This window comes from Phytophthora cinnamomi (genome assembly GCF_018691715.1).
Source record: "Phytophthora cinnamomi strain GKB4 chromosome Unknown Contig6, whole genome shotgun sequence".
NCBI lineage: Eukaryota > Oomycota > Peronosporomycetes > Peronosporales > Peronosporaceae > Phytophthora > Phytophthora cinnamomi.
Genome location: NW_027150939.1, coordinates 621,023 through 647,024, shown reverse-complemented (window position 1 = coordinate 647,024; position 26,002 = coordinate 621,023). Strand labels below are relative to the sequence as shown.

General features: G+C 56.6%; 12 protein-coding genes across 14 annotated transcripts; 5 read left to right on the top strand and 7 right to left on the bottom strand.

Moving 5' to 3' along the window:
* Positions 1-1,865: 1,865 nt before the first annotated feature.
* IUM83_07417 (Pol Polyprotein) lies at positions 1,866-3,150 on the top strand (the record flags this gene model as incomplete). Its single annotated transcript, XM_067931710.1, has 2 exons — positions 1,866-2,812; positions 2,994-3,150. 2 exons carry the CDS (start codon positions 1,866-1,868, stop codon positions 3,148-3,150), a joined length of 1,104 nt encoding a protein of 367 aa, XP_067799111.1.
* An 80-nt stretch (positions 3,151-3,230) lies between these two features.
* IUM83_07416 (Integrase catalytic core protein) lies at positions 3,231-6,509 on the top strand (the record flags this gene model as incomplete). Its single annotated transcript, XM_067931709.1, has 1 exon — positions 3,231-6,509. One exon carries the CDS (start codon positions 3,231-3,233, stop codon positions 6,507-6,509), a length of 3,279 nt encoding a protein of 1,092 aa, XP_067799110.1.
* Positions 6,510-7,232: 723 nt separating this feature from the next.
* Positions 7,233-7,628, bottom strand: IUM83_07415 (Isoleucine--tRNA ligase; the record flags this gene model as incomplete). The annotated part of the gene is made up of 1 exon (XM_067931708.1): positions 7,233-7,628. The coding sequence occupies one exon, from the start codon at positions 7,626-7,628 to the stop codon at positions 7,233-7,235; it is 396 nt and encodes a 131-aa protein (XP_067799109.1).
* Positions 7,629-7,989: 361 nt separating this feature from the next.
* On the bottom strand, positions 7,990-8,376 carry IUM83_07414 (Isoleucine--tRNA ligase; the record flags this gene model as incomplete). The annotated part of the gene is made up of 1 exon (XM_067931707.1): positions 7,990-8,376. The coding sequence occupies one exon, from the start codon at positions 8,374-8,376 to the stop codon at positions 7,990-7,992; it is 387 nt and encodes a 128-aa protein (XP_067799108.1).
* A 236-nt stretch (positions 8,377-8,612) lies between these two features.
* Positions 8,613-8,969, bottom strand: IUM83_07413 (Acyl-CoA dehydrogenase family member 10; the record flags this gene model as incomplete). Its single annotated transcript, XM_067931706.1, has 1 exon — positions 8,613-8,969. One exon carries the CDS (start codon positions 8,967-8,969, stop codon positions 8,613-8,615), a length of 357 nt encoding a protein of 118 aa, XP_067799107.1.
* Positions 8,970-9,280: 311 nt separating this feature from the next.
* On the bottom strand, positions 9,281-9,658 carry IUM83_07412 (Acyl-CoA dehydrogenase family member 10; the record flags this gene model as incomplete). Its single annotated transcript, XM_067931705.1, has 1 exon — positions 9,281-9,658. The coding sequence occupies one exon, from the start codon at positions 9,656-9,658 to the stop codon at positions 9,281-9,283; it is 378 nt and encodes a 125-aa protein (XP_067799106.1).
* An 859-nt stretch (positions 9,659-10,517) lies between these two features.
* IUM83_07411 (uncharacterized protein) lies at positions 10,518-16,419 on the top strand (the record flags this gene model as incomplete). The annotated part of the gene is made up of 4 exons (XM_067931704.1): positions 10,518-11,374; positions 11,480-12,255; positions 12,331-16,313; positions 16,405-16,419. The coding sequence occupies 4 exons, from the start codon at positions 10,518-10,520 to the stop codon at positions 16,417-16,419; spliced, it is 5,631 nt and encodes a 1,876-aa protein (XP_067799105.1).
* Positions 16,420-16,439: 20 nt separating this feature from the next.
* On the top strand, positions 16,440-18,147 carry IUM83_07410 (uncharacterized protein; the record flags this gene model as incomplete). Its single annotated transcript, XM_067931703.1, has 2 exons — positions 16,440-18,053; positions 18,127-18,147. 2 exons carry the CDS (start codon positions 16,440-16,442, stop codon positions 18,145-18,147), a joined length of 1,635 nt encoding a protein of 544 aa, XP_067799104.1.
* A 73-nt stretch (positions 18,148-18,220) lies between these two features.
* On the bottom strand, positions 18,221-20,144 carry IUM83_07409 (Laminin subunit alpha-1-like; the record flags this gene model as incomplete). 3 transcript variants are annotated; one of them, XM_067931702.1, is made up of 8 exons in its annotated part: positions 18,221-18,372; positions 18,436-18,547; positions 18,624-18,672; positions 18,741-18,899; positions 18,966-19,032; positions 19,091-19,753; positions 19,843-19,923; positions 20,003-20,144. In XM_067931702.1, the coding sequence occupies 8 exons, from the start codon at positions 20,142-20,144 to the stop codon at positions 18,221-18,223; spliced, it is 1,425 nt and encodes a 474-aa protein (XP_067799218.1). The 3 variants fall into 3 exon arrangements, with proteins under 3 accessions (XP_067799218.1, XP_067799217.1, XP_067799216.1); XM_067931700.1 differs by having other exon boundaries at positions 18,221-18,369; XM_067931701.1 differs by having other exon boundaries at positions 18,966-19,029.
* A 153-nt stretch (positions 20,145-20,297) lies between these two features.
* On the bottom strand, positions 20,298-21,116 carry IUM83_07408 (uncharacterized protein; the record flags this gene model as incomplete). The annotated part of the gene is made up of 1 exon (XM_067931699.1): positions 20,298-21,116. The coding sequence occupies one exon, from the start codon at positions 21,114-21,116 to the stop codon at positions 20,298-20,300; it is 819 nt and encodes a 272-aa protein (XP_067798933.1).
* A 291-nt stretch (positions 21,117-21,407) lies between these two features.
* On the top strand, positions 21,408-22,475 carry IUM83_07407 (phosphoadenosine phosphosulfate reductase; the record flags this gene model as incomplete). Its single annotated transcript, XM_067931698.1, has 1 exon — positions 21,408-22,475. The coding sequence occupies one exon, from the start codon at positions 21,408-21,410 to the stop codon at positions 22,473-22,475; it is 1,068 nt and encodes a 355-aa protein (XP_067798938.1).
* A 105-nt stretch (positions 22,476-22,580) lies between these two features.
* Positions 22,581-25,096, bottom strand: IUM83_07406 (CASC1 protein; the record flags this gene model as incomplete). The annotated part of the gene is made up of 4 exons (XM_067931697.1): positions 22,581-23,591; positions 23,882-23,901; positions 23,996-25,007; positions 25,094-25,096. The coding sequence occupies 4 exons, from the start codon at positions 25,094-25,096 to the stop codon at positions 22,581-22,583; spliced, it is 2,046 nt and encodes a 681-aa protein (XP_067798939.1).
* Between the last annotated feature and the right edge of the window lie 906 nt (positions 25,097-26,002).

Here is a 26,002-nt window from a genome sequence, read left to right as displayed (position 1 = left end):
ACAAACAATACAGTTCTCATTTTACCTAATCTAAGTCACTTGGAATCCTATCTTACTTAACTTATATTTGTGTATTCAAATATAATTAACCTAAGTAATTACTAAGTACTTACGCTTCCTCATACACGTTGCGCAACGTGTAAGCTAAAGTAGTGAGTCAAGCTAGACCCACTACATACTGGGTTACCTGCCGAGGCGAGACCCAATCCTTCGCTAAGGTGTTAGATAACTTGGTCAAGACGTCAGGAGGCCAATCCGGTTGAAGTTGCTGAATTGTAGGCAGCCCAGCGCTATTGCGTTCAATGGTTGTCGGAGTCGAGCGGAGTGCCGCCGCATAGGAACGCTGTCCACTGCGAGACGGTCTAGCGTGGTGTAGCTCTTGGTCAGACGAGGGAACAGCGGGAACAGGCGGGTCCGGCGCGTCCGATGGTGTCGCCACAGGGGTCCCATCCGTTTCCGTTATTCCCAGTCTCTCGGGGCCAGTCGTTGGGTTCATACCGGGGTCGCCTTCTCGTTGACCGGTACGACCGTGCTCTCCAGTGTCCGGCGGTCCTCCGCGTCGTCGCGCACGTACAGGGGGAGGGTCCATCCCCATCACGCTCGCGGACAGGGGAGGGTACAGAGGCTGGCAGTGGCTGGCGGATGCTGGCTCGGGTCCAAGACACGGCGTAGGCTTGGTTGGTGGAGGTCCAAAAGCAAATCCTCGTCAGTGTTCCGAGGAGGATTGCAGAGTTTCCACTACATTGGGGGTTCAACGACGTTTCATTAATGGGAGCTTATGCAATGGCCATCAGCTCAGTCCGATAAGGGACGAGGAGAGGCGAGTCTTCGTTGCTTGCTTGTTGGTCTGAAGACAAAGTGAGGGAAAACGCCACGCGTCCATCGGTTGGTCTGCGGTGTACAGACAACGACGGATAAATCCGGACTCACTGAATGACATCCTCCATACTATAGGGCAATCTCCGCACCCGACACAAAAATCCGGAGAGTAAAATTCTGCGATTGGATTGGTTGATAAACTAACCTACGGTACAGAAAACGAAGTTGAAACCGTATGGAAAAGCAAAAACAATCCGTCTTTTTAGACAGTTACCTTAGGGTACCTAGGAATTGTTTTTTTTTATGCTGCGAATTATCGCCTTTGTCAGCATGGCGTTCCACATAGCAATAGTGGCATGAATAGCACGAAGGCGTTTTTCTTTTGCCGTGCCTCCAGTAGCTTTAGCACTATTTCTTAGCTTCGCTTTTTAGTGGCCCCATGACATCAGCACTAAGCGGTTGGCACAACGGTGAGCTGTTCGGAGGCAACCTCACACTCGGAAATGCGTCATGCTAACCTCCCACACCTCGGCGCTGCTCGATCTCTCTCTCCCCCCCCCTCCCCGCGTACTCCAGATGCCCCCACCACGTCCCCAAGACGGCGACGCTTCAGCTGGTCCGTGCTCTAGTCCTACACGGGAACTGGGAGGCTCATGAGCATGGCCTTCCTGGACCCGGGGAACCTCGAGGCGGACCTGCAGAGCGGCGCCTACACGCGCTACCAGCTGCTCTACGTGGTTCTACTCAGCACGTCCTTGGGAGGGCTCTACCAGGTGCTGGTCGCCCGCCTGGGGGCCACCACCGGCCGCCACTTGGCCCAGTTGTGTGTTGGAACTCGCAGTCGTTGCGTGCGATGGTACGGGCGGTTGCGGGCGGTTGCGGGCGTGAGTGGTCGCAGCCACAGTGGTTACCAAGGGTTGCAGGGCGGCGCGGTGGTTGCGAGGCGCGGCTCTCTGCACAGGAGTAGGAAACAGGTTAGATAATGCATCAGTTCTTCATTTCCCAGCTCCAGCTCACTTACCGTGATTTAACAGGTTATGAGCCCAATGGGCCCCGACACTTCCTCAAGCCCGCCCGAACCCGCCGACATCGTCCCAGACACTCAAGTTAGAAGACTGAGCACGACGACGGACCCGTTCGAGCTGTTCGAGGAGGCGCGCTCGCTCTCGGGCGCGTACGACGCTCACGCAAGGAGCGGTCGGGACTCTGACGCGAGCTCGGAGCGCATGGACCGAATTGAAGGGCTCCTCGAGGGGATGGCGGCGAAGTTTGCAGCGCAGCAGCTGCAGATGCAGACCCAGCTGCAGCAAGTGACAGAGGCGCAGCGTGCGCAGAAGGCACCACGGTCAAGTGGGCACAGGCTCTTTGCAACATCCTCCGAGCACGGGTCGGGCACCTTCGGCCGTTACATGAAGACGCGCGACCGGAGCATGCGAATGGGCTCGCTGGACGAGTCCGAGGGAGCGAGGCCAGCACCAACACGGCTGCCGCATGCCGCACAAGAGCCGGAGTCGTTCCGAGCGCCGCAGCAGAACCCGCCGCCGCACGGAGCTGCTCCCGCGGCGCAGCAGCAGTACGTGCAGTTCGTCCCGCCGCAGAACTTCGGCCTGAAGATGCCGAAGATGAAGGACCTGGACTGGCCGGGGTTTCCGAAGTTCTCCGGCAAGGAGATTTACGCAGGGGTCGGTGCAGACTTCCTCGCGTGGGGCAAGAAGTTCGTGCAGCGCCTGGTGGCGGCGCAGTTGATGAGCGGCGGGGACTGGCCCGACGACTTCAAGATACTGGCATTGAACAACAAGTTGGAGGGGCCGGCGCTGGCCTTCTTCGACAAGATGCTGCCGAAGTGGGTGGCGGAGTCGAACACGGTGGAGCATGTCATGGACAGGATGCTGGGCTTCTACTCGACGAAGGTGCCGGTGTCGAAGGCGATGGACCTCATGTCCGAGACGAAGCCGAGCAACAAGACCTGGACGGAGCACTTCCAGTACCTAGTGTACGTGGCTGAGCGGGCAGGCTGCCCGGACCAGTTCGTGCTGCAGTGCCTCTGCGACTCAGCACCGGAACACGTGAAGAGGGCGATGCTGACTCGCCTGGACTCCAGTCGGGTTGACTACATCCAGCATGCATGGGAGCTCGTCGCGTTTGCGGCGGAGTATGAGATAAGCTCCGGCAAGACCCATGCTCGCAGTGGCGTGTCACGCAGTGGCCGCGGTGGTTTTGGTGGTCGAGGTGGCCACGGTGGCCAAGGTGGCCGAGGACAAGGATTCGTCGGACGTGTTGATGCCGGCGGAGATCGCGCGTGCTGGGGCTGTGGCAAGGAAGGCCACATGAAGCGCGACTGCCCTGGTGAAAAGACTCCGAAGGGCGGGAAGGTGACGCTCGCTGTGAGCAGTGCATGTACGACCCGTGGGCTGGCAGACGATGGCGTGTGGATCTTGGACAGTGGATCGAGTGTTCACCTGGTGAACGACGAGAGTCTACTGCGCGATACTGTGGACTACGTTGACTCGTGGAGCACCGCCAACGGAGGCGTGCTTAGTGTGACGAAGCGAGGGACGGTGGAGCTGCGCACCGTGGTGGACGGCAGCGAGAGCCGCGTCGACTTGACGAACGTGTACTACAGCAAGGGAGTGATTAATAACATCATCAGCTACGGCTTGCTTGAGGAAAAGGGGGTGTACCTTACAAGGCTGAACAAGAGGAGCTACGTCATGCGTGAGTCGGATGAACGGCGCATCTTTGAGGTGCGACGCGCCAACGGTGTACTGCTGGTGGAGACTCTCGGTGGGTGTGGCAAGCAGGAGCGCGTGAATGCAGTGATGGCAGCGGTCGAGAGCGGCGGCATCAGCGCCGATGCGGTGACCGAGTGCACGCTACTCGAGCTGCACAATCGCCTTGGCCATCTCGCGTTCGACACGCTGGAGCGCATGGCGGACGCTCCGGGTTCGGGCGTCAAGCTGACCAGTCGAGTCAGGCTGAACTGCCTCACTTGTGCACAAGGCAAGCAGCACAAGGTGAATCAATCCAAGAAGGACACGGGCCAGAACGCCCCGGTGGACAAGATCGGCGGTGTCATATGCAGTGACATCAAGGGGCCGATGACCCCGAGAGACAGGCACGGAAACCGCTACATGATCAACTTCGTGGACCACAGCTCAAACTACGTGAGAGCGTTCCTAGCTAAGAACAAGGTTGAGGCCACAAAGAAGTTCGAGCACTTCCTGGTCTTCTTTGAGAAGGAGTACAATTGCCGCATACACGTGCTGCGCACCGACGGCGGGGGCGAGTACATGAACGTCGAGGAATTCTGTCGGGCGACCGGCGTGCGTCGGCAGGTGAGTGAAGCCAACAACCAGGCCTCGAACGGTAAGGCGGAGCGGATGCACAGGACAATCCTGAACATGGCCCGCTGCATGCTATTCGCGAGCGGGCTGCCGTTGAAGTTCTGGGGGTACGCGGTCGAGTACGCCGCGTACGTGCTCAACCGCAGCGCGTGCAGCGCCAACACCAGACGGATGTCGCCCATTGAGGTTCTGACGGGCAAGTGCCCGGACATGGCGGGCATCGTGACCTTCGGCAGTCCGTGCACGGTGTACCGAGACCCAGGCAAGAAGGCCTGGCAGCCAAGGGCCGAGGTGGGCATGATCGTCGGCAAGAACGACGAGACCAAGGGCTTCAAGGTGTACATCCCCAAGGACATGGTCGTGGTGACGACCCAGCACATCGAGAACGTCGAGACGCTCGACAGCAAACAGAATGTGCAGCTGCAGGCGCAGCTGAAGAGGGAGGATCCCGAGCTGTGGCGCTCGATCGAGGAGCGTGAGGAGGCCACGCAGCAGAAGGAGAAGGTCCCCAAAAAGAAGAAGAAGCAGGCAAAGGGCAAGAAGAAGAAAAAGAAGGCACACGGCACGGATGGCGTCGGTGAAGACGCTGAAGGTGACCAAGGGTCAGAAGGAGCTGGGGAGCAGCTCGCCCCAATAGCGGCCAGCGCTGCTCCAGCAGCGAGAATGCAGACGCGGCACATGGGCGCCAAGCACGTGCCGGTCCAAGTGGTGCATGCCGTCGTGACGCCCGACCCGAGGAACTATCGAGAGGCGATGCGGGACGCGCGTGCGAACAAGTGGAAGGAGGCTATTAAGGTTGAATTCGAGGCGCTCGAGAGCAACAACACCTGGGAGGTGGTAGCGAGGCCTCGGAACAGCAAACTGCTGCACACGAAGTGGGTCTTTAAGACCAAGACGCATGCTGACGGCACGGTAGAGCGTTACAAGGGCAGGCTTGTGGTATGCGGAAATGAACAGGAGTATGGGATCGATTACATCGTGACTTTTTCGGCCGTGTTGGACTTGACCACCGGCAAGTTGATCTTTGTGATGGCGCACGTCTGGGAAGTGCCGGCGCGCCACGGTGATGTGCCAAGTGCCTACGTCAAGGCTGACAAGGAGGAAGGGTTGGAGATCTACCTCTACATTCCGGACGGGATGGAGATCCCCGACGAGTTGCTCGCTCTGCTTGGGGTAAAGCACAAGGGCCAACTTGCGTTGCGTTTGATCAAGAGTCTGTACGGCCTTAAGCAGGCTGGCCGGTTGTGGAACAGGCTTCTTCACAAGATCCTGGTGAAGCTCGGGTTCTGCCAGTGCTACACGGACGGTTGTCTGTATTACAAGCGCGACGCGGGTGGTGTGACGCTTGTTGGCGTCTACGTCGACGACCTGCTGGTCACGGGTACAAGCAACGCTCGCGTGGACGCGTTCTTCGAGGACATGGCTGTGCTGGAGCTCAAAGACTTGGGAGTCGTCTCGAAGTTCCTGGGCATCGGGTTCGAGTACGACAAGGACAAGGGATGGCTGCTCGAGCAGCGCCAAGCGATCCTGGGGATGCTGGACAAGTTCGGGTTGAGCGAGGCGTCGGCAGTGCGGGTGCCTATTGGTGGCGAGCACGAGAGTGATGTCGATGGAGAGCTACTGCCGAATGACGGGGCAGGTAACCCTCAGAGGCCGACGGTGCAGACCTTCCAGTCCTTGGTCGGCAGTCTGTTGTGGGTCGCCCGGTGCACTAGGCCGGACATTGCCTACGCTGTGCATCGGGTGACGAGGCGCACGCACGAGCCTCGCGTAAGTGATTGGCGACTAGCTAAGAAGATTGCGCGCTACTTGAAAGGGACGGTGGACACTAAGTTCGCCATGCACGCGCCCAGGGGAAGCATGAGCGAGGACACTATTGTGGTGGAAGGGTACAGCGACGCCGACTTCGCCGGCGACCGCGTGGACCGCAAGTCGGTGAGCGGCGGTGTGCTGATGGTCTGTGGCATGGTGGTCGGATGGATCTGCAAGAAGCAGAGCAGCGTGGCCTTGTCGACCATGGAGGCGGAGTTCGTGGCAGCTTCGCAGGTGACGGCCGAAATGTTAGGCATCGTCGAGCTGCTGAGTGAGATAGGGATCAAGGTGGAGGTACCGTACAAGTTGCACGTGGACAACCAAGCGGCCATCAAGCAGATAGAAGGCGAAGACACGTCCGGGCGCGCGAAACACATCGATATAAGGCTGAAGTTTATCAAGGACTTGTCCAGGAACAAGGGTCTGAACGTCAGCTACTGCGAGTCGAAGTTGATGCGCGCGGACATCTTGACGAAGACCCTGCCGGCACCGAGGCTCGAGGAACTTCGGGTGCTCGTCATGCTCACGACGTGACCGCGCGAGAAGGAGTGTTGGAACTCGCAGTCGTTGCGTGCGATGGTACGGGCGGTTGCGGGCGGTTGCGGGCGTGAGTGGTCGCAGCCACAGTGGTTACCAAGGGTTGCAGGGCGGCGCGGTGGTTGCGAGGCGCGGCTCTCTGCACAGGAGTAGGAAACAGGTTAGATAATGCATCAGTTCTTCATTTCCCAGCTCCAGCTCACTTACCGTGATTTAACATTGTGCCGCTCCGTACCCTGTAGCCGTCACTTGCTCGACGCGCTTCATTGCGCAACTGACGTCAAATTACTGTGTCGGCAAAGGAGTTTAACTTCACACCACTCATTATCTTTAACTTTCTGATTGGCTCTAAAATAATTCATTTAAGCATTTCATTGGATAAAAATGGGGTTAGATTTTGTATGGGGATCAAATGGGGATCTGTCTCCCGGATTTTAGTGTCGCCCGGATTTATCCGTCGTTGTCTGTAGTCACCCCCAATGTACCGGTATGCACCGGTATACCGGAAGCACAATTCTGAAGTGAAAAACACAATTCCCTGGCTCTGCCATGGAATACAGCTTTTGTTCTCCACTTCGTTCCGAACTGTGAACACTGCCGAGTTACATGGCGGCGAGGTATATAATACTACTACAAGTGGTATGTACAGCTCTCCTGCTTGCGAGTTTCACGGTATCGCGAGGCTCGTACGACTTCATTACAAGCAGAAAGAAGTTTTAATTACTTGATTGAATGACGTGGCGTAAGGCTCTCCGCATACACAACAGGCGACGAGTTCGACACAGTCTCCTCCGCGGCGACAGCGGCGCAGGCCTCATCGTGCTCGCTTTCGTGGCGCTTGGCGTCGCACCAGTCGTAGTAGTGCTTCATGACCAGCAGGATGATGCCGCCGAGCAGCTCGAGCGTCGACGGGATCCAGATTGGCCACAGGCCCTCGCCCATGCCGTAGACGGTGATGCATGTGATGCCGACGACGAAGACGGACTGGAAGGCCTTGCTGATGTCCTTGGCGCTCTTGGAGCGGTAAACCTTGATGATCTGCGGGACGAGCGCCGCCGAGACGAGGAAGGAGCCCACGAGCCCCAACGTGTCGTAGAACGTCTCCATGTTGGTCATGATGGCTGACAGCGCAGAGGTCCCTCGAATGCGGCGGTTGACGCTGGTTCGGATGTGATGCGAGCAATGCTCTGCCGGCACGGCGGTCGCTTCGTTGGCTGTGGCTTTCGAGCAAAGACCGGGCCGGGATGTTTTAACGAGGACTACTTGAATCCACTATGCGTCGGCAGATGGCTGCGTCTGAAGTGCAAGGTCATCGGAGTTGTGTGGCGCTGCCGACGATGTCTGTCCGCGCGCAACGAGTCGTTCCTCTCACAGGCGGTTGCTTGACAAAGATTCCTTGCGTGCTTCGGCCAAAGTTTAACAGCATGGAGATTCATGTATTATTGTTTGCTGTACATGTAACGGCAAGTTTCGTGTATCACTGCAGCGTCCGCGCTGCCGCCTCGTCGCATTGGCTCCGCGATACATGTACGGGCAGGGCGACTTCGACCTCCAGCTCGGGGCTGACGCCGGTAGCCTTGCTGACGTCCAAGTTCTGCTTGTCCTGCCAGTCGTAGTAGAGCTTCATGCTAAACACCACCAGCGCCGCGCACAGCTCGATAGTGGCCGGGATGTACACGGGCCAGAGCCACCGGCCGAACCCGTAGGCGACGATCATGGCGAGCCCCACCACGTACGAGATCTGGTACGAGAGGCTGATGTCCCTGGCGCTCTTGGTCTTGTAGAGCTTCATCATCTGTGGCACCAGCGACGCAGACAACAGCAACGACCCGAGGAAGCCGACGATCTGGAACGCTTCGCCCATGGTCCGGGTCGGGTGTCGAGGATGCGTGTGCTGAGTCGGGACGAGAGGAATCGGGAATGAGGAGCATCTGCCTGTCGGACAGGCTGCTGTCGATCCTCGAAAACCTAATGCACAAACGTATGGCTTATCGCAGTGACGATGACCGCGGAGTTTTGCTGCTGCCTGTAACGAGCCTCGCGATTCAAAACCACTCCATTTATTCGCCTCCGTTAACTACCAGGATGCGTCGAGGTCAATTACTTCGGTGTGAGCGCGTATTTGTACGACGTCGCGATTCCTCTCTCCTGCGCGGCGCTCTCCAAGTCCAAGTGGCCGTCCGCGTACTTGGGCTCGCGTCTGTCGTAGATGAACTTCATCACCAGCAGCGTGAGGCCGCCCGCGAGCTCAATGACCACGGGGATCCAGATGGGCCACAGCGACTCGCCGAGCCCGTACACGGCCACAAGGATGAGGCCGACCACATACAGCAACTGGAAGGACCGGCTGAGGTCTTTCGCGCTCTTCGTGCGGTAGACCTTGACGATCTGCGGGACGAGCGACGCGGAGATCATGAACGAGCCCACGAGCCCCAGGATGTTGAAAGCGAGCCCCATTGCGTCGACTTCTGCGATTTCCCGCACCTAATGCTAAGTGGGAAGATGCTGATCCGCGGCCGAGGGGGTCCTCGAGCGGGGCGCCACCGCGCGTCACCATCCGAAAACGTACGGAATCCGTACTACTGATCCTTGTCAGTTTTGTACCGTCGTGATAACTCATAGCGATCGTATAGCAACAATTTGTTTGACTGCAAACAGCAACAGCCCACGCATTTTCGATCTCAACTCAACACGAGCGCTTCTACTTCCTCGAGTTACCAATAAATAATCGTTTGCTTCTGCGCTCTGGTTGTGGAGGGTAGGGCGCGCTACGGGGTCTGCACGACGCCGGTGAACTTGGTCTCGCTCCGCCGCGTGAGGGGCGACGCGCCCAGTTCAAGCGCGTGGCTTTCGTCGTCGGCTCCAGAGGCGCCGGACTTGGTGGCCTCGCGGTCATAGTAGAGCTTCATGGCCAGCATAACGAGCCCCGCCACCTCCTCCACGGACGCTGGGATGTAGATGGGCCACAGGTTCTCGCCGAAGCCGTAGATCAGGATGAGCCCGATGCCGAAGCAGTAGAGCAGCTGGAAGCGGAGACTGATGTCCTTGGCACTCTTGGTCTTGTACACCTTGTGCATCTGCGGGACCAGCGAGCTGGCGATCACGAAGGAGCCGATCATGCCGATGGTCTGGAAGGCGACACCCATCTTGTAGTTTGCTGACGAAGTTGCTTCTGCGTGGATCGCGTCAAGTTGCGGAATGAGCGCCGTGCCGGTGCCCGCGCGGCGCGAGCCGATTTGATGAATGGTGCGGGCATGCCCACTTCCGCAGATGGCGATTTGTATCGGCGACGATGCGACTATCGTAAGGCGTACCGGCACTGCATGACTTTGACCCTGAGACACAGTGGAGGCGAGTCAACGACAGTTGCCGGCGGCTTGCCGCAGATTCTGGTGCGAACGAAGTCCATGGAGCTCGACGCACGGTGGGTTTGCTTAGAGATCACTGTGCTCTATTTACGACGGCGAGCGGCAGAAATGCGCCACCACGTAACGTTAGCGGCGCTGCAAGTTGAAGAGTTTCCCCAGCTAGCCACCCTTGCGTGCATGCATGCATGCAAGCAGGTGAAGCGAACGTTACGCCATCGACGATGCTGGTAATCGTTCTCAACTGTAGGCGCGTGCCAGCTTGGCGCTGCAAGCGCACTTGCTTCAACGTGTACTTGCTGGCCTCTTGCTTAGCTCGAGCTGGCTGGAAGTTCAATTTTGCATTCCACAGCAGCCAACTGGTCGAGAACGTTCGAGAAGACAGAGAACCCCTGCATGGAGAGAGTCAAACTTCGAGTATGCCGCACAGCATGGTCTCCTCACAAACCAACTGCTGGTCCGCTCCACTGGAAAGCCGCACCCCGCAGCGCAAATTCAAAAGTACCGTGGACTCCGCAATCAGTGTCTATTCGCACTTAGCCGGGTCCGCGCAGGTTAGATCTCCCCTTCCGCGTCCGCAGCCAAAAGCCCAAAGCTGAAGCTGAAGTGGCGAGCAGACAGAGGCCCGAGCCAGGAGGAGATGACGCGTGTGAGCGCCGTCACGCTGCTGCTGGGCGACGAGGCGCGCGAGCTGCTGCTGTGCGCGGGGCTGCCGCTCTCGGAGCTGCTGCAGTGCGTGGCGACGGGCTTCTCGGGCCCGCAGCCGACGCCGACGCCCGTGGCGCTGCGCCACGCCTCCACGGGCGTCTTCTACCCGCTGTCGCTGCTCTGCCGCTCACCGGAGCTGTTCGAGCGCGCGGCCTTCCACCTCGTGCTGGACGGCGCCGACGACGCCGCCGCCTCCGCCGCCAGGAAGAGTCGCCACAGACACCGCAGCGGCCGCAAGCGCGCGGCGGCGCGGGCGCGCGCGACGCCCGACAGACGCGAGTACCAGGCGGTGGCCACGACCTCCGACGCGAACGAAGAGGACGAGGACGCGGACGCCTTCTGGGGCGAGGAGGAGGAGGAGGAGGAGAAGCAGGACGCAGCCGGCGAGCTGGAGATGGACCTGACGGACTTCGAGCTGCCGCAGCTCGTCAACGTGTTCGCGCAGGCCTGTCCGACGGGCGCGCTGGACCGCATCACGTTCCACCGCTGCCTGGAGAAGATCCTGTCGCAGTCGGGCCGCTACGACCCGCAGGCGCGCAAGATGTTCACGCGGCTGTTCGACATCTTCGCGCGGCGGAGCCTGCGCGCGGACATCGTGGACGTGGCGGACTTCCTGGGCGGCGTCTCGGTCTTCGCGTGCGGCGAGCGGGACGAGAAGATCCAGCTCACGTTCGAGCTCTACGACATGGACGGAGACGGCTTCATCTCGAAGGAAGAGATGACCAAGTACCTGACCGCCGTCTTCCTGGTCATCGGGGAGTCGTCCCCGGAGCTCTTCCAGCAGAACCAGTACGTGGCAGTGGGGTGGAGCTGAGCTGCTCTTGTAGGTTGCGACGTTGGTGGCGGTGTCTAACGTGGCTGTGTGGTTATCAAACTTTGTGGGTTTCGCTGCAGGGTAAACCCGGCGGAGCTGGGCATTGTGACCGCGGGGCAGTGCTTCGCAGAGTCGAAGCTGAACCAGGAGGGGAAGCTGTCGTACGGGGCGTTTCGAGAATGGTATTCGAAGCCGGGACCTACGCAGCTCGTTGCTGCTAAGCGCGGCAACAGCGCAGCGAGCAAGAGTCGTGTGAATGACACACAGGCTCCAAAAGGTCTTGACTTGGCCACTCTGCGTGAAGTAACAGGTCTCTCGGCGCTCAGTGCATCCGATCTTTTCTCCATTTTCAGCGCTGCGTCGGCTAGTAACGGGGGTAAGAAGGAAGTACTTACCCGCGCCGAATTCAAGCGGTGTTTCTATGCTATTCTAGAAAGGTTGAACCGGGAACCTACCCGTGAGATTGCTAAATTCTTGGATCGGCTATTTGATGCGTTCGACGAAGACGAAAGTGACTCTGTGGACTTTATGGAGTTGAGCAGCGGGCTTTCAGTGCTGTGCGGCGACGCAAATGAGGATAAAGTGATGGCAGCTTTTTCGCTTTTTGACACCGACGGCGATGGATACATTACGGAACAGGAAATGGAAACGTACCTGGCATCTGTCTTCAACGTCATGTATGAGACGACACCGGCTACACGGCAATCCATTGGAATCGACGCTAAAGCTCTTGCGCACTACACAACGATGCAAGCGTTCCAAGAATCGGACATGAACCGCGATGGGAAACTGTCGCTGGAAGAGTTTCGTTCGTGGTACTGGGTAACTGGGCGGCACTACCACCAACCCACGACAGGTCCACCAACGGTTTCTCAACGACAGCCCAATAATCAAGGCTTTGGGACGACTAATTTTGTTGCCTCTCTCACAGGCTTGAGCGACCGGGTTCCAAGCGATGTTTTCGAAATCATTGCGGCGAAAGTGAACGAAGATGGCGTTCTGTCGCGGGATGCCTTCTTTTCTATTGTCGATGAACTCGTTGAAGAGCACGCTGCCAATACGAACCATGAATTGAGCGTCGAGGAAAAGACCCAACTACAGCAAATCATGGAAAGTGTGTTCGACGGATTTGACACGGATCGTGACGGCTTTGTTGACTTCTGCGAATTATCCAGCGGCATATCGGTGCTATGCAGCGGGACCCAGCAGGAAAAAGTTAAATCTGCATTCACTTTATTTGATATCAACCAAGATGGATTTATATCGCGCGACGAAATGGAAGCATACCTGGCTTCAGTATACCGAATTGTTTTCATGACTTCTCCAGCCACGATGCGGCAGCTTCATGGTATTTCCCCAGAAGAGTTGGCACGAATTACCACAGCAGATGCATTCGCGCTTGCTGATACGAATCAGGACGACCGCTTAAGTTTCGAGGAGTTTACAAAGTGGTATAGCACCCAAAATGCGCCTCAGCCACCTTCGCAGCAGCAACCCTCAGTTGCTGCACCCTCGTTTGTAAACAGCACTCCTTCATCCCCGCGAGTGTCTTCGCTGTCTTCAAAAGAAGTACTCAATGAAATGAAGGAGCTGACTAACCTCAGCTCATACGACGTGAACGACATTTTCGAGTTTTTTCAAGCCTCCGCAGATCGAGAGGGCAACGTATCCCAGCCGGTATTTTTCCGTTGCTTCAACAAACTGCTGGCGAAAGACGGTGGAATCAGTCGTCATACACAGGTGAAAACGCAACAGTTATTGAAGGAGCTTTTCGAGCTGTTTGACGCTGATAAGAATGGAGTCGTCGACGTGCAGGAACTTGGTGCAGGGCTTTCAATCCTATGCGGTGGAAGTCGGGCTGACAAGGCAAAATCGATGTTTACTCTGTACGACGTCAATCATGACGGCTATATCTCCCCGGAGGAAATGACGTCGTACCTGACCTCTGTCTTCAAAGTGATGTTTAAAGTGTCCCCAGAGCTTCCCGCAAAAACAGGAATGACCCCGGAACAACTTGCGAAGACTACGACAAGAGAATGCTTCCGCGCGTTTGACCACAACCGTGATGGCCAACTGAGTTTCGATGAATTCCGCGTTTGGTTTGAGCAGCAAAACCCTCATAGCCAGCGTCAGCAAGCTCACGCTTCAAATGGTAGCAGACAGTCTCTTCCCAGCGGCCCTGCTGCCTCTACTTCTTCAGGGCCCAGCGATGGCGATACTTCAGCCGTAATTCCGATTGAAGTTGCTAAGAAGCTGTCAGGTCTCGAAGGAAAGTCCTTGGATGCGGTGTCCGAGCTCTTTTCCTCGGCAACCGGTGGCGGTAAGCGGATCTCGCGACGTATTTTTGACGAGTGCTTTTACAAGCATATATGCAGCAAAACAACGCCGCCACTATCCGTCGATGATAGCACTCGCGTTGATGAAGTGCTAGACCGGTTGTTTACCGCATTTGACACCGAGCAAAAGGGTATCGTCGACTTCAACGAACTGATCAGCGGAATGTCAATTCTTTGTGGCGCATCGACTCGGGACGAGAAAGTTCTGGCTGCATTCAAAGTGTATGACACAAATGGGGACGGTGTGATATCAGAGGACGAAATGACTCACTACCTCGGATCAGTGTTCAAGTTGCTTTATGCACTCGACCCGACACGTCAGCAGCAACTAGGCATTTCAGCAGGGACTCTGGCTGCAGCTACAGCAAGCGAGATTTTCGAGGTCGCGGATGTAAACCATGATGGCAAGTTGACTTTCGATGAATTTCAGAAATGGTACTCGCGGCCGGAACAGGCATCCTTCAACGACATTGTGGCTCCTCTGGATCTGAATGAAGTCCGCCAACTGACGAATTTGGGTAACCTGGACGTGGTGGAGGTTTTCGAGCGTTTTGCGGAGCATGCCGACGAAGATGGGATGCTTAACAGGGAATCATTCGACAGGTGCTTTTTTGAGATCATCGAGATGGCTCACCCACGCACTCAAATTGAAAAACTGCGGGCGAAGATGGTGGCGGATCGCCTATATGATGTTTTTGACCGCGATGGCAACGGCCAAATCGACTTCAGCGAGCTTGCTAGTGGACTATCGGTGCTATGCAAGGGCGCGCGAGATGCGAAGGTGAAGGCCGCATTTCGCCTGTATGATTTTAACGCCGATGGATTCATTTCACTGGACGAGATGAAGCGCTACCTTACGTCTATTTTCAAGGTCTTGTACGAAGTCCAACCTGAAATGCGGCAAGAAACTGGTGTCTCGCCTGAGGAGCTGGGAGTAGTCACTGCTGAACAAGCATTCCAGGAAGCTGACGCTAACCATGATGGCAAGTTGAGTTACGATGAATTTTTGACATGGTACAACTCTCCTGCCCAGGCGGGAATCAGTAGCGCCGTGGCCAAGAACGCTATTGTAGACTCGTCACTGCACTGGATGCCACTGAATGAAATCAAGCAATTGACGAATCTGGCTCAATACGAACCGGAGGAGGTTTTCGAGATTTTTGCCGGCGAAGCAGATGAAGACGGCTTGTTGTCACGGGATGCTTTCAATGAAAGCTTTCGTAAAGTCATCGATGGGCAAAGATCAAATGGGGCCCGGGGAGCCAGTCCCGAAACGCAAAAGAAGCTACAAGAAGTAATTGACGGCCTGTTCGATCTTTTTGACAGGGACAACAGTGGGGCTGTAGACTTCGGCGAGTTAGCCAGTGGATTGTCTGTGCTATGCGGCGGCACGAAAGACCAGAAGGTGGAGGCAGCTTTTTCGCTGTTCGACTTCAACGGCGATGGCTTTATCTCATTGGATGAGATGACACGCTATTTAACATCAGTCTTCCGTGTGCTATTCCAAGTGTCACCGGACACCCAGTCGCTAGGCGTGACTCCTGAAGAACTGGGAGAAGTCACCGCGCAGCAAGCATTTGCCGAGGCTGATCAAGATCACGATGGCCAATTGACATTAAAAGAATTCCAGCACTGGTATCAACAACCGGGTGGTATTGGTGAGGTTGCAAAAAATGGGGAGCAGTTGTTTAGCCTGGCAGAAGCGCGGCGGCTTACAAATCTGCAAGCCTTCTCGCCTATGGAGGTCTTTGAAGCCCTAGCAGAATGCGCCGATGAGCAAGGCTATGTATCGCGGGACGCGTTTGATAACTGTTTCCGAAAAATCATTTCGACAAACCAAGGTATTAAGTCAGAGGAGTACCAGCGAATCAACCCGATCCTTAACCGTCTTTTTGAGCTATTCGACGTCGACAAGAACGGCATGGTAGACTTCAGTGAAATCTCAAGTGGGTTGTCAGTGTTCTGTGGTGGATCATCAGAAGACAAGATTCGTGCAGCGTTTGCGTTGTATGACTACAATGCCGACGGCTACATCTCGATGGAGGAGATGACGCGGTATTTGACGTCTGTCTTCAGAGTGCTGAAGGAGGCTTCACCCTCCGTGCTTCAGCAAATGGAGCGGGAATCTCCAGAGGAGCTTGGTGTGCGTACAGCTCAGCAAGCATTCGCTGAAGCCGACCTGGACAACGATGGTCGCTTGAGCTTCCCTGAGTTCCGCAAGTGGTACACTCGGTCTAGCGCCGCCAACATGGAGCGTCTCATCCAGAATAATATTCCGGAGTGGCTATCGCTACGTGAGGTGCGCCGTCTAACCAACTTGGGTTCGTTCTCGGCCCAACAGGTACTGAATACGTTTGCCAAGTTTACATCCGCGGATGGCACAATGGACAAAGAAACGTTCCGACAAGCATTCGGGCACTTTCGAGTCGAATCTGCGACCGAGGAAACAGAAGACCGTTTGCAAATGCTAGTGGACCGGATCTTCGAGCTGTTCGACAAGGATAACAACGGACTAGTTGACTTCAACGAGCTGGCTAGTGGGTTGTCCGTACTTTGCGGTGGAAGTCAAACGGATAAGGTACGCGCTGCGTTCAATTTGTACGACGTGAACCATGATGGTTACATTTCGCTGGGTGAGATGCGTCTCTACTTGACGTCGGTCTTCAAAGTACTTTTCGAAGTGAATCCTGATAGCGAAGCGCGAATGGGTGTGACACCGGAGGAACTGGGCGAAATTACAGCGGAGCAAGCCTTTGTTGAAGCGGACCAAGATAAGGATGGCAAACTTTCTTTTGCAGAGTTTAGTCAGTGGTACATGCAGCCTAAAAAGGTTGGCGATTTACCAATGCCGGCGGTACTTGGTGAACCTAAGCAACAGCTGCAACAGCAAAAGGGAAAGCAGCAGCAGCGAGTTCCCGATTGGGTGAGTCTTGATGTGGTGAAGCAGATGACGAATTTGGAGAAGTACACAGCTGATGAAGTGTTTGAGATCTTCGCAAACCGTTGCTCTGAGGACGGAACTTTATCACGCGAGGCATTTGAGGAGTGCTTCGAGCAGCTAGTGGACGAGCAGTACAAGAATGACGAAGCCAACTTGACTCGACTACGACTCATCCTGAATCGGTTATTCGTAATTTTCGACGAGGACCATAACGGATCTGTTGATTTCTGCGAACTGTGTAGTGGGCTGTCGGTTCTATGCGGTGGTTCTCGCGAGGAAAAGGTCCGGGCTGCGTTTTCGCTTTACGATCTTAACCAAGATGGTTTCATTTCATTGGATGAGATGGTGCGATACTTGGCAAGTGTCTTCAAAGTGCTCTACGAGACCAGCCCGGGTACAGATGAGAAGCTTGGCGTAAAACCAGAGGAACTGGCTACAATAACTGCTGAGCAGTGCTTCTTGGAGGCTGATCTAAACCAGGATGGAAAACTGAGTTTCGACGAGTTTGTGATATGGTACTCGAAGTCATCAGGCTTTGAAGCGCCTGTAGCTGGTGTGAGCACTCTCCTAGCTCGAGATGGACGGCAAGGCGTGAATGGCAATGCAAGTGAAACTCGCAGCGATGGTTCTATTCAGCAGGATAGCAACAAAGATGGCAGTCACCACAGTGGATCTCCTGCGCCCAAGTCGCCAAGGAAAACAGTGTGGGGTGCTGGAAAGGATCTCAACACCAACAGCAGCACTCCTCCTGTGAGCTTTCCGCCTGACAAGATATACGGTATGACGGGGTCCAATGGTGACGCACTGCTCTCGCCGAACTCAGCATCCGCTCTGAATATGAACAGTTCTAATATGGAGCACGTACGGCAACTATTGAAGTTGGACACATACGAAGTCAACGACGTGCTTGAGATATTTGCCGAAGCTGCACCGTCCGGTGAGCTAACCTTCGCAGCCTTCAAGAAGTGCTTCGACCAGATCATTCGGCTGGCTGGTGGACACGATACACCCGAAGAGCGACAAGAGGCTGATGTGATGATTCGTCGGCTTTTCCGCGTATTTGATACAGACAACAGCAACACCGTTGACTTCGGTGAGCTGGCGAGTGGTCTGTCGGTCCTCTCCGGATCGAGCATGGACGATAAGGTGCGCGCAGCGTTCCAGCTCTATGATATCAACGGCGACGGTTACATCACGCAAGAAGAAATGATCAGCTACATGACGTCAATCTTTAAAGTCATGTACGAGACAACTGACAGCACGAAGACCAAAATGGGTGTATCTCCTGAAGAGCTTGCACGCGCCACAGCAGAACAGTGCTTCAAGGAGGCCGACCTAAACGGTGACAACAAGCTCAGCTTTGAAGAATTCAAGAAGGTACGATCATTCCATGATAATTGTCTCCATGAGCTGTTGGCTAATTATGCTTTTGTTCGTTGTTCTGCCGCAGTGGTGCACTTCGGGAATTTGAAAAAGCCGTCACTAATACGAAGCTTGTGAAACTAAAATGAATGCATTCGTTGCTGAACGATTTTCGCCCGTTTTCACTGAAAAATCTGGAGCTCAGGGTCTTGTAGAAAAGCATCATCAACATCGACGTCGAGGTTCATGTCAAAGATGAGCTTGTCGAGACCGATACCTCCCTCTTCTGCCATGAGATCTGTGAGCGCATCAAGAAGGTTTTCGCTAACATCTGCTGTACGTGCACACACGCGTTAAGCTTTGCATGATGTAGCAGGTACGCTACGAGATTTCTTACCATGGGCATCGAGTAATCGATTGCGAATTTGTTTGTGTTCGAGCCCCACTCGATCCGTGAAATCTTGAATAACGGCTGCTCTAGAAAGAAAATCGTCTTCTTTTTCATCATCCTAACCAGCAATGAAAGCGTGCCGGTTGTCAAAAGGAAGCATCTCATACAGTAGTATATGCCAATCTAGTACTTACCAATGTGCACACAAGCCTGAGCGCGAGCTCCTCCTCAATCCTGCTGATACTATTCCAGCACAGAACAAACTTAATGTTTTGGCCATCTACTTATAGTGAGCGGCCGCGTGTGCTTACCTTTCCTCTCTGCAATCAGGAGACGAAGGAGGCATAGCCGTAAGCGGCAAGCTCTCCGTTTCCGCAGCAGACTGTGGTGGCTCCTGCTCCAGCTCGACTACTGGGGGTTCACGTGAAGATAATCCCGGGTCACCGCTGGTGTTTGGGGTATCAGAATTCCTGCTCAAAGGTGGATCACTCGTCAGATTTCAGCACGCTCTGAACGTGCTCAGTGCAACTACGTACTCAGATTCATCCCTTCCTTTAGCCACATTGTTGGCAGTGCCAATTTTACGCTGGTGCACAGGGGCTTCTACGACAAGCGACTTAGATTCGATAGAGCTGTTTTGGTTCAAACGTGCAGCACATACCAACTTGCGGGGGGCCACGCTTGCTTCGTTTGGGCACGGGGCCAGTCTCCGCTGCATTCAGCACCAGTCCTCGCTTCTTCATCGCAGCTCCATCGTTAGCCATCATGCTCGGCTTGGCAGCAAATCCAATCTGTGGAGCCTTCTCGCCGGTCACGTCGCAGCTTAGAGGCTGCTTGCCAGTATCCATCTCCTTACTGCTGCGTGCCGAGTTCTTCGCCATCAAACCACCCACGCCTTCAGTGCGTATACTTTTGCAGGGAAATGCGTACGTCTTGTCCTCGTGGGCAACAGCCTCCGCTGTCTTTCGCTTCTTCGCAGCAGAGGATTTCGTGTCCGCTCGAAAAGCAAACGATAGAGACCCTTTCACATGCGCTTGGGGCTTGAACAAGGACTCATTGCCTGTCCTGCCCACGGTGGCTCCACTTTTCGCTGGCTTGGTGCTCTTTTTATTAAGTCCCCCGACGGAAAACTTGCCCAGAAATGGCTTTGCAGCAGCGAATGCAGGCGGCGCAGACTTTGCATCCCCCGCCACTTTCGGGGCTTCTCCAGTCTTCGGCCGAAACTTCATAAAGCTGAACCCTCCGGCGCGCGTTTTCAACGAGTCTTTGGCGGCTGGTGGTCGAGCAAAGCTGTTAGCCGGCAAGATACCGGGTTTGGTGTTTTCTGCCAGACATCCACTCACACTGTGAACATTGATACAGAATGCAAATCGACACACAGGCAACGTTGCTGTCAGCAGTATTAACACTTACTCGCTTTCTCCGTGGAGGCGTGAGCGCCTGCCGACTTGAGGAACTTGGGCCTGGGCTTCGACTCTCGACTCGAATCTTTCTCTAGACAGCGAGTACACCTCCGCCTGTTAATCCAGCCGGGCAAGGCAAAGAGCTGCAACTGTATCCCAACCACACGCACTTGTCAACAGCGGTAACGGACCCTTCGAGGCTCGCAGCTTGAATTTGCCTTTGGCTGCGGGCGCAGCGGACGTCTCCGAAGCCGCAGCAGAGCCCACTCTGCCGAGGCCGCCACCTCTTGTCCGCAATCCGAGCCGCTCCATGCCGCCCTGTGTGTGTTGCTGAAGCTTCTCTGGTATTTGCGCCCAACGCGGCAAAATGCGGAATGAGGCCGCGACGCGGAGGGCGGAAGTTGGATGCGGAAACTTCAACTTGAAGCGCGAGAGTGATGGTCAGGGAAACCTGTCTCAACCTGATTACCGGCTGCTGTCGCGCTGTCGTCGATAGAGAGCGACGAGCGCGAGCTCCGCCTGAGCGCCGAAGCTGTCGTTGATCTGCCGCAGGTTGCGTGATCGCACCTTGGCGCGGAAGTCCTTGGGGCTCAGCGAGGCGAACGCGTGGTGGCCGGCCAACAGTTCCAGAAGATGGTGGCACGCTGACTGGTCGGAGCCTACGCATTGCTGCAGGAGCGAAATCAGCATGTGGTTCCATACGAAGCCGACAAAGGCGTCACTAGGACACTGCTCCACCAGCCAGCAGACGTCGGCAGCGCTCGGCAACGAGGCAGTAGTACGCCCCGTCATTTCGTCGTCTTGCCCTGGCTGCGCCTTGGGTGGCTGCAAACTTTTGAATATCTGTAGCCAGTCTGCCTCGCTCAATGCTGCCCACCCATGCACGTCTTCAACCGCATTCGCTTGGGGCTGCAAGAAGTGTTTCCTCGCGCTCTCCTTCGCCTGGTCTATAGTGACCATATCCGCAGCAAGTGCAGCGCCAAGCTTGTTACTGGTGCTATGCGACGGCAGTGGCGGGTTTCCTACGAGCTGCTCCAGCGGGAGGTCCATTGCCGGCGGCAGCAGGCTCGAGATCTGGAGCTCCGGCCGCGGCAACACGAACTCGTCTTCGATGCGCGTACGCTCTAGCCACAGCCGCCGCGGCGCGCGCCGCCTCAGGTAGCACAGCTGCAGCACTTGGTCGGGTGCCGGTCCCGGCTGGTACAGCTGGAAAACACGCGCAGTCTTACCGGCGCCGGCGCCGCCGTCGTCGTCCGCGTTGACGGTCTCATCTTGCAGCGACATGGGTGACTCAGAAGAGTGCCCGGTCACTGTTTCTGCGCTCACGTAAGCTAGGTCACTCTACTGAATCCATAATCACCCCGATATAGTGCCTACACCTTTCTGCGCTGTCACTATTCCGAATTACTATTGGTCCACGCCAGCCAATTGCAGCGCGGATCGCGACCAGCGCATTGATGCCATTGTTTAGAGGGAGACCACCCTCGTAACAGTGCCCCCCGCGTCCTTTCGATTGCGCTGCATTTCACCATGTCATTCTGCTATCTGCATCACCGAGCGCACGCCATCGTCGCCATGCCCGCCCCGGTCTTCGACGAGTCCCAGTTCGCGTCGCTCGAGGCCTATGCCGACGCGCTGAACGCGCAGCTGGAAGGCAAGAGCGCGCCCGAGATCGTGCAGTGGACCTTCGACACGTTCGGCGCGCGCACGGTGTTGAGCTCGAGCTTCGGCATCCAGTCGGCTGTCATGCTGCACCTGGCGCGTAGCGTGAGCCGGAGCATCCCGGTCGTGTGGGTGGACACGGGCTACCTGCCCAAGGAGACGTACCAGTTCGCGGCGCATCTGACCAAGGCACTGGACCTGGACGTGCGCGTGTACCAGTCGCCGATCACGCCGGCGCGCATGGAGGCGCTCTACGGCAAGCTCTACGAGCTGGAGACGCCCGAGGCGCATCGCCAGTACGGCTTCATGCGCAAGGTGGAGCCCATGCAGCGCGCACTGAAGGAGCTGGACGCGGCGGCGCTGCTCGTGGGCGTGCGCGCCAACCAGACGCAGCACCGCCAGCACATGAAGCACGTCAACGTGTACGAAGGCCGCCTCAAGATCTGCCCCATCCTCAACTGGAGCAAGGACGAGGTCGACCAGTACATGGTCGCCAACAAGCTCGAGTACCACCCGCTCAAGGCGCAGGGCTACGAGAGTGTGGGTGACGCTCACTCCAGTCGCCCCGTGACGGAGGCGGACATGGGCGACGACCGCGCTGGACGCTTCAACGGAAAGCAGCAGGAGTGCGGACTGCACCTGGACATGCACGACATGAAGCTCGAGGACTTCAAGTTCGACGACCCGCTTGCTCTGTCGGAACGCGACCAGGAGCTGCTGGCGCTCACGAAACGCGCCAAGGGCATCACCATTTTCACCAAGCCCACGTGTAAGTACTGCCTGGCTGCCAAGGATGTCATGCGCGAGCGCGAGTGGGAATTCGACGAGGTGAGCGTGCCCAGCGAGGTGTCCATCCAGTCACTACAGCAAATTGTTGGCACTCCCGTCAAAACCGTGCCACAGATTTTCCTGGATGGGAAGTACGTCGGCGGATACACGGAGTTCGTCGCGCACCTCGGCATCCCGTCTCGCTTTGCCTGAATTGCTTACAACATGGACAAGCTCACTTCAACCTGCAGGCCATCCTGCAATCGTAAATATCAATATACCAATATGAAAAGTATTCCTTATGCATGCCTCTACGGTTTAGTTAGCCTCCGTTGTTACCGCACTGGATTCACCGCTTTCTTGGGCTGAGCCTTCGGGCGCAACAGCATGGTGGGGTTCTTCTTGCGCCTTGTTGCCTGGCTCCGCTGTAGCCTCGGCGGCGTTCGTCGTTGAAGATGATGATGCCGTCACGCTTTCACCATCGTCTCCTGTCTTACCTTGCTTGCCACCGCCATGGCCACGCAGCGGGGGCGGCTGCGAGTAGCTGAGCAGCCGAAGCAGACGCAGCATCTTCTGCAGAGTGAGCTCGAAAAGCACGTGTGAGTTATCCATGCGGTCGCGGGCATCGGGAGACGAAATTTCATCTAGTGCTCGGCGAAGGTGCACATGCGTGTCGTAGATGTCCTCTTCTTCCTTCATCTCGCCCTCTGCTGTTTCAGTATCGCCCTCGCGAGACGTCATCGCCAATTTCAACGTGTCTTCGTCGCTCTCACCTTTGCGATCCAGCCTGAATTTGACGCACCCACCGCTAGCCTCTTCATCAACCTCGGCTAGAATGAGAACGCTTGCAGCACTTGTCGCGGCATTTATTCCTTCATCATCGCCTGCTTGCTGCTGTGTACAATCGTGGTCCTCCGTCATATAAGGCCATGACATCTCCTTGACCGAGAACACGATCTGCCGGTTATTCCCCATCGCACTCGGCCAGCGGGTAGCTGCTGCACCATTGGTGCGACCCCACTCAGCATTCCCGTTTCCATCTGTGACCTCAAAACCCGCCACGACGCTCGCGATCTCATCAATGGCGCGATCCTCAAGCATTTTTAGCTTCGGAGCAAAGCTCAACCGTGTCGTTGATTGCTTTTCATCACTCTCATGGTTTCCATCTCCGTCCTCTTCGTGGTCCATTTCTAGCGGTGGACACAGATCGATACCGGCACGAGCAAGCCGCGTTAGCAGTTCCCCCGGAGGCAACACTTCTTTCCCCAGCGTTTCGAGTTGTGGGAGTGTAGGCTCCACAAGCCTTGCGCCGTACGGAGTGATCTCAAACTGTACACGGGGAAAAACGGCTGTGCTTAACGTTAGCCGCGCACGCATGTCTCGGAGCTCACTGACTGTGGGCCCGCCGTGGATATCGTAGGTAATTGTTGCTTCACTGCGTGGATTGGTGTCCATGCACAAGCGCCACGAGCGCTTGTGGTAGTTGCGGTCACGTCGGACAAGTAGCGCCAAATGCGTCAGCCGTAGTGTGCTGAAGCTGACCGAGTTTGTGTCTTCTTGGAAGCTTACGTCAGTGACACCTTCCTCGTCCCAGCGCATGCGGGTTGCGTCCCACCAACCGATCCGGGGCACTTCGGCGCTGGAGACGTTGACACCGGTGGTCGGAGCGAACAGAACATCCCTAGGCAAAGTTAGGCTTGCCTTGATGGGCAGTGCAGCAGAGAGCACCATACCGTCCAGAGGATAATGCAGACGTTTAAGCTGCTCGCGCGCATCGGGCACTTCCCTCATGATCCAACCGCGGGCTCGCTTGGGAGGCGACGGCACAGCCAGCAGCTCCAGCGAGAAGACCCCACCCAGCGCGACGTCGCTGCCTTCCGACAGAGAGGAAAAAGCATCAAACGGCCAGCGCGTTACACGCAGCGCCAGCGACTGCGTGATGACGGCCTTTGGTAGGTCTACGTTCACACCAAGCTCCGAGAATTCCACGCGCTTGTTGCGTGAAGACCCCTTCGCTAGCAGATTCACCCACAGCCCAAGCTGGACCCAGCCTGTATTCGGTGACGCACTAGCTAGCTTCACCTCTCCACGCGACGCGTTTACGTTAGAGCTGCTGGTCGGTGCCGGAACTGTCGACGACAAGTCCGCGTACTCATCGGCATATTGCAGGACGTGAGCTGTTGTAAGGTCCACCTTCTCGACAACGAGCTGCTGTAGGCGGGCAATAAACTGCGCACACTGCGCTCGAAGAGAGTCATCGTTGGTTGCGCAAGCATTTGCGGCTACGAACGTCAGGTCCTCCAACACCTCCGTAGCGCTCTCGCAAGCTGCAGTGACGGCAGGCAAATCCAACTCCAGCGTGGCCGTGTCCAGCTGCCAGGAGTTCAAGAACGAGTTCATATCTCCCTCCACCTGCGCATCTGGCCGCGGCTGGCAGGCGAGATAGTTGTCCCAGTCCTTGGCTTCCTTCTGCGCGCGCAGGAGTTCGGTGAGTCGCACCGCCTTGGCCTCCAGGTCCTGCTTGGCCTCTTCGTGCTCAACCGCCAGTCGCTCCAGCTCGGCCGTGCGGTTCTTGGCGTTCTCCTCGCGCCGTCGCGCTGCCTCCTGCTCGCGCTTGAGCCGAGCCTCTTCGATACGCTTCTCCTCCTCGGCTCGCAGCCGCGCCTCCTCTTCCTCCTGCAGGCGGCGCTCCTCCTCGAGCTCTTCCTTGGTCTTTTTGGGGGCCTTGGCCTTCTTCTTGGGTCCCTGCAATCAGTCGTAGTAACAGCGCACCAACAGCGTCAGATGCACGCGCGTATCACGACCATCGCGAGCGACAGACGCTGATGTACCATGGCGGACTGCAGTGGTTGCTACAACAAGAGCTCGAGATCACTGCGTTGAAGTGAAGCGGCGCGATCCTGAAGCGTAGCCATCTTCGCGGGGATGGGCCACAATCCCCGCTTGAGTGACTAGCTTCCATCAGTGACCGGTCAAGTTGCGGCAACTTCTCGTGCTGACCAGCAGCAACGGCGCCACGCGGCGGCACCGCGAGCGAACATCTACCCGACCTTGACGTTGAAGCAGTGGCGTTATTGTCGTCGACTTGCGCTCGCCCGGTGCGGCTGGAGCCCCGCAACCCATCGCGGCAGTCCGGCTTCCGCGCTCGTCGTACGACCGACCCTATCGGATACGGCGTGTCGTGCGTAGGGTAAGACACGGAGAACGCGCTCGCTTGCGGCGCATTGCGCTGACGCTCGCCGAGAGAGCGTGTGGACGCAACGGACGCGCGCGCAGTGTCGAAGCCGATCGCGCGGCTAACGGACATCCTGTCCACGTTTTCGCCGCGCTTACGCCCCCGGCCCGGCGCTCGCAGTGCAGTAGCATCGAGACGATCGGGTGGCCCGTTATATGTAGGCCACACCCAGTACAGTGTACGGTACACCCCATCGAGCCGATTGGAAGGCGGGGGCGAGCTGAGCAGTGTGATCAAGCTGCTTCAAGCTGGTGCTGCTTGGACCGCCGCGGATTTGCGCACGTCCAAGCGTGAATTCTCATCGCCGCGAGCGATTGCCAGCCACGGCAAGAACACGCCGCCGCCTGCAGGCGACATCAGTCGCTTGCGTCATGTCGTTCGCGAAGCAGCATCAAGGTTCGAGCCTGGAGCCGCGGCCTCGAGCGCTCTGCAAGCCTTAGTATGCAAGCTGGCGAGGTCTAGTCTAGGTTCATGTCGCAGAGTGTCCCGGTGCTGCGCCACAAGG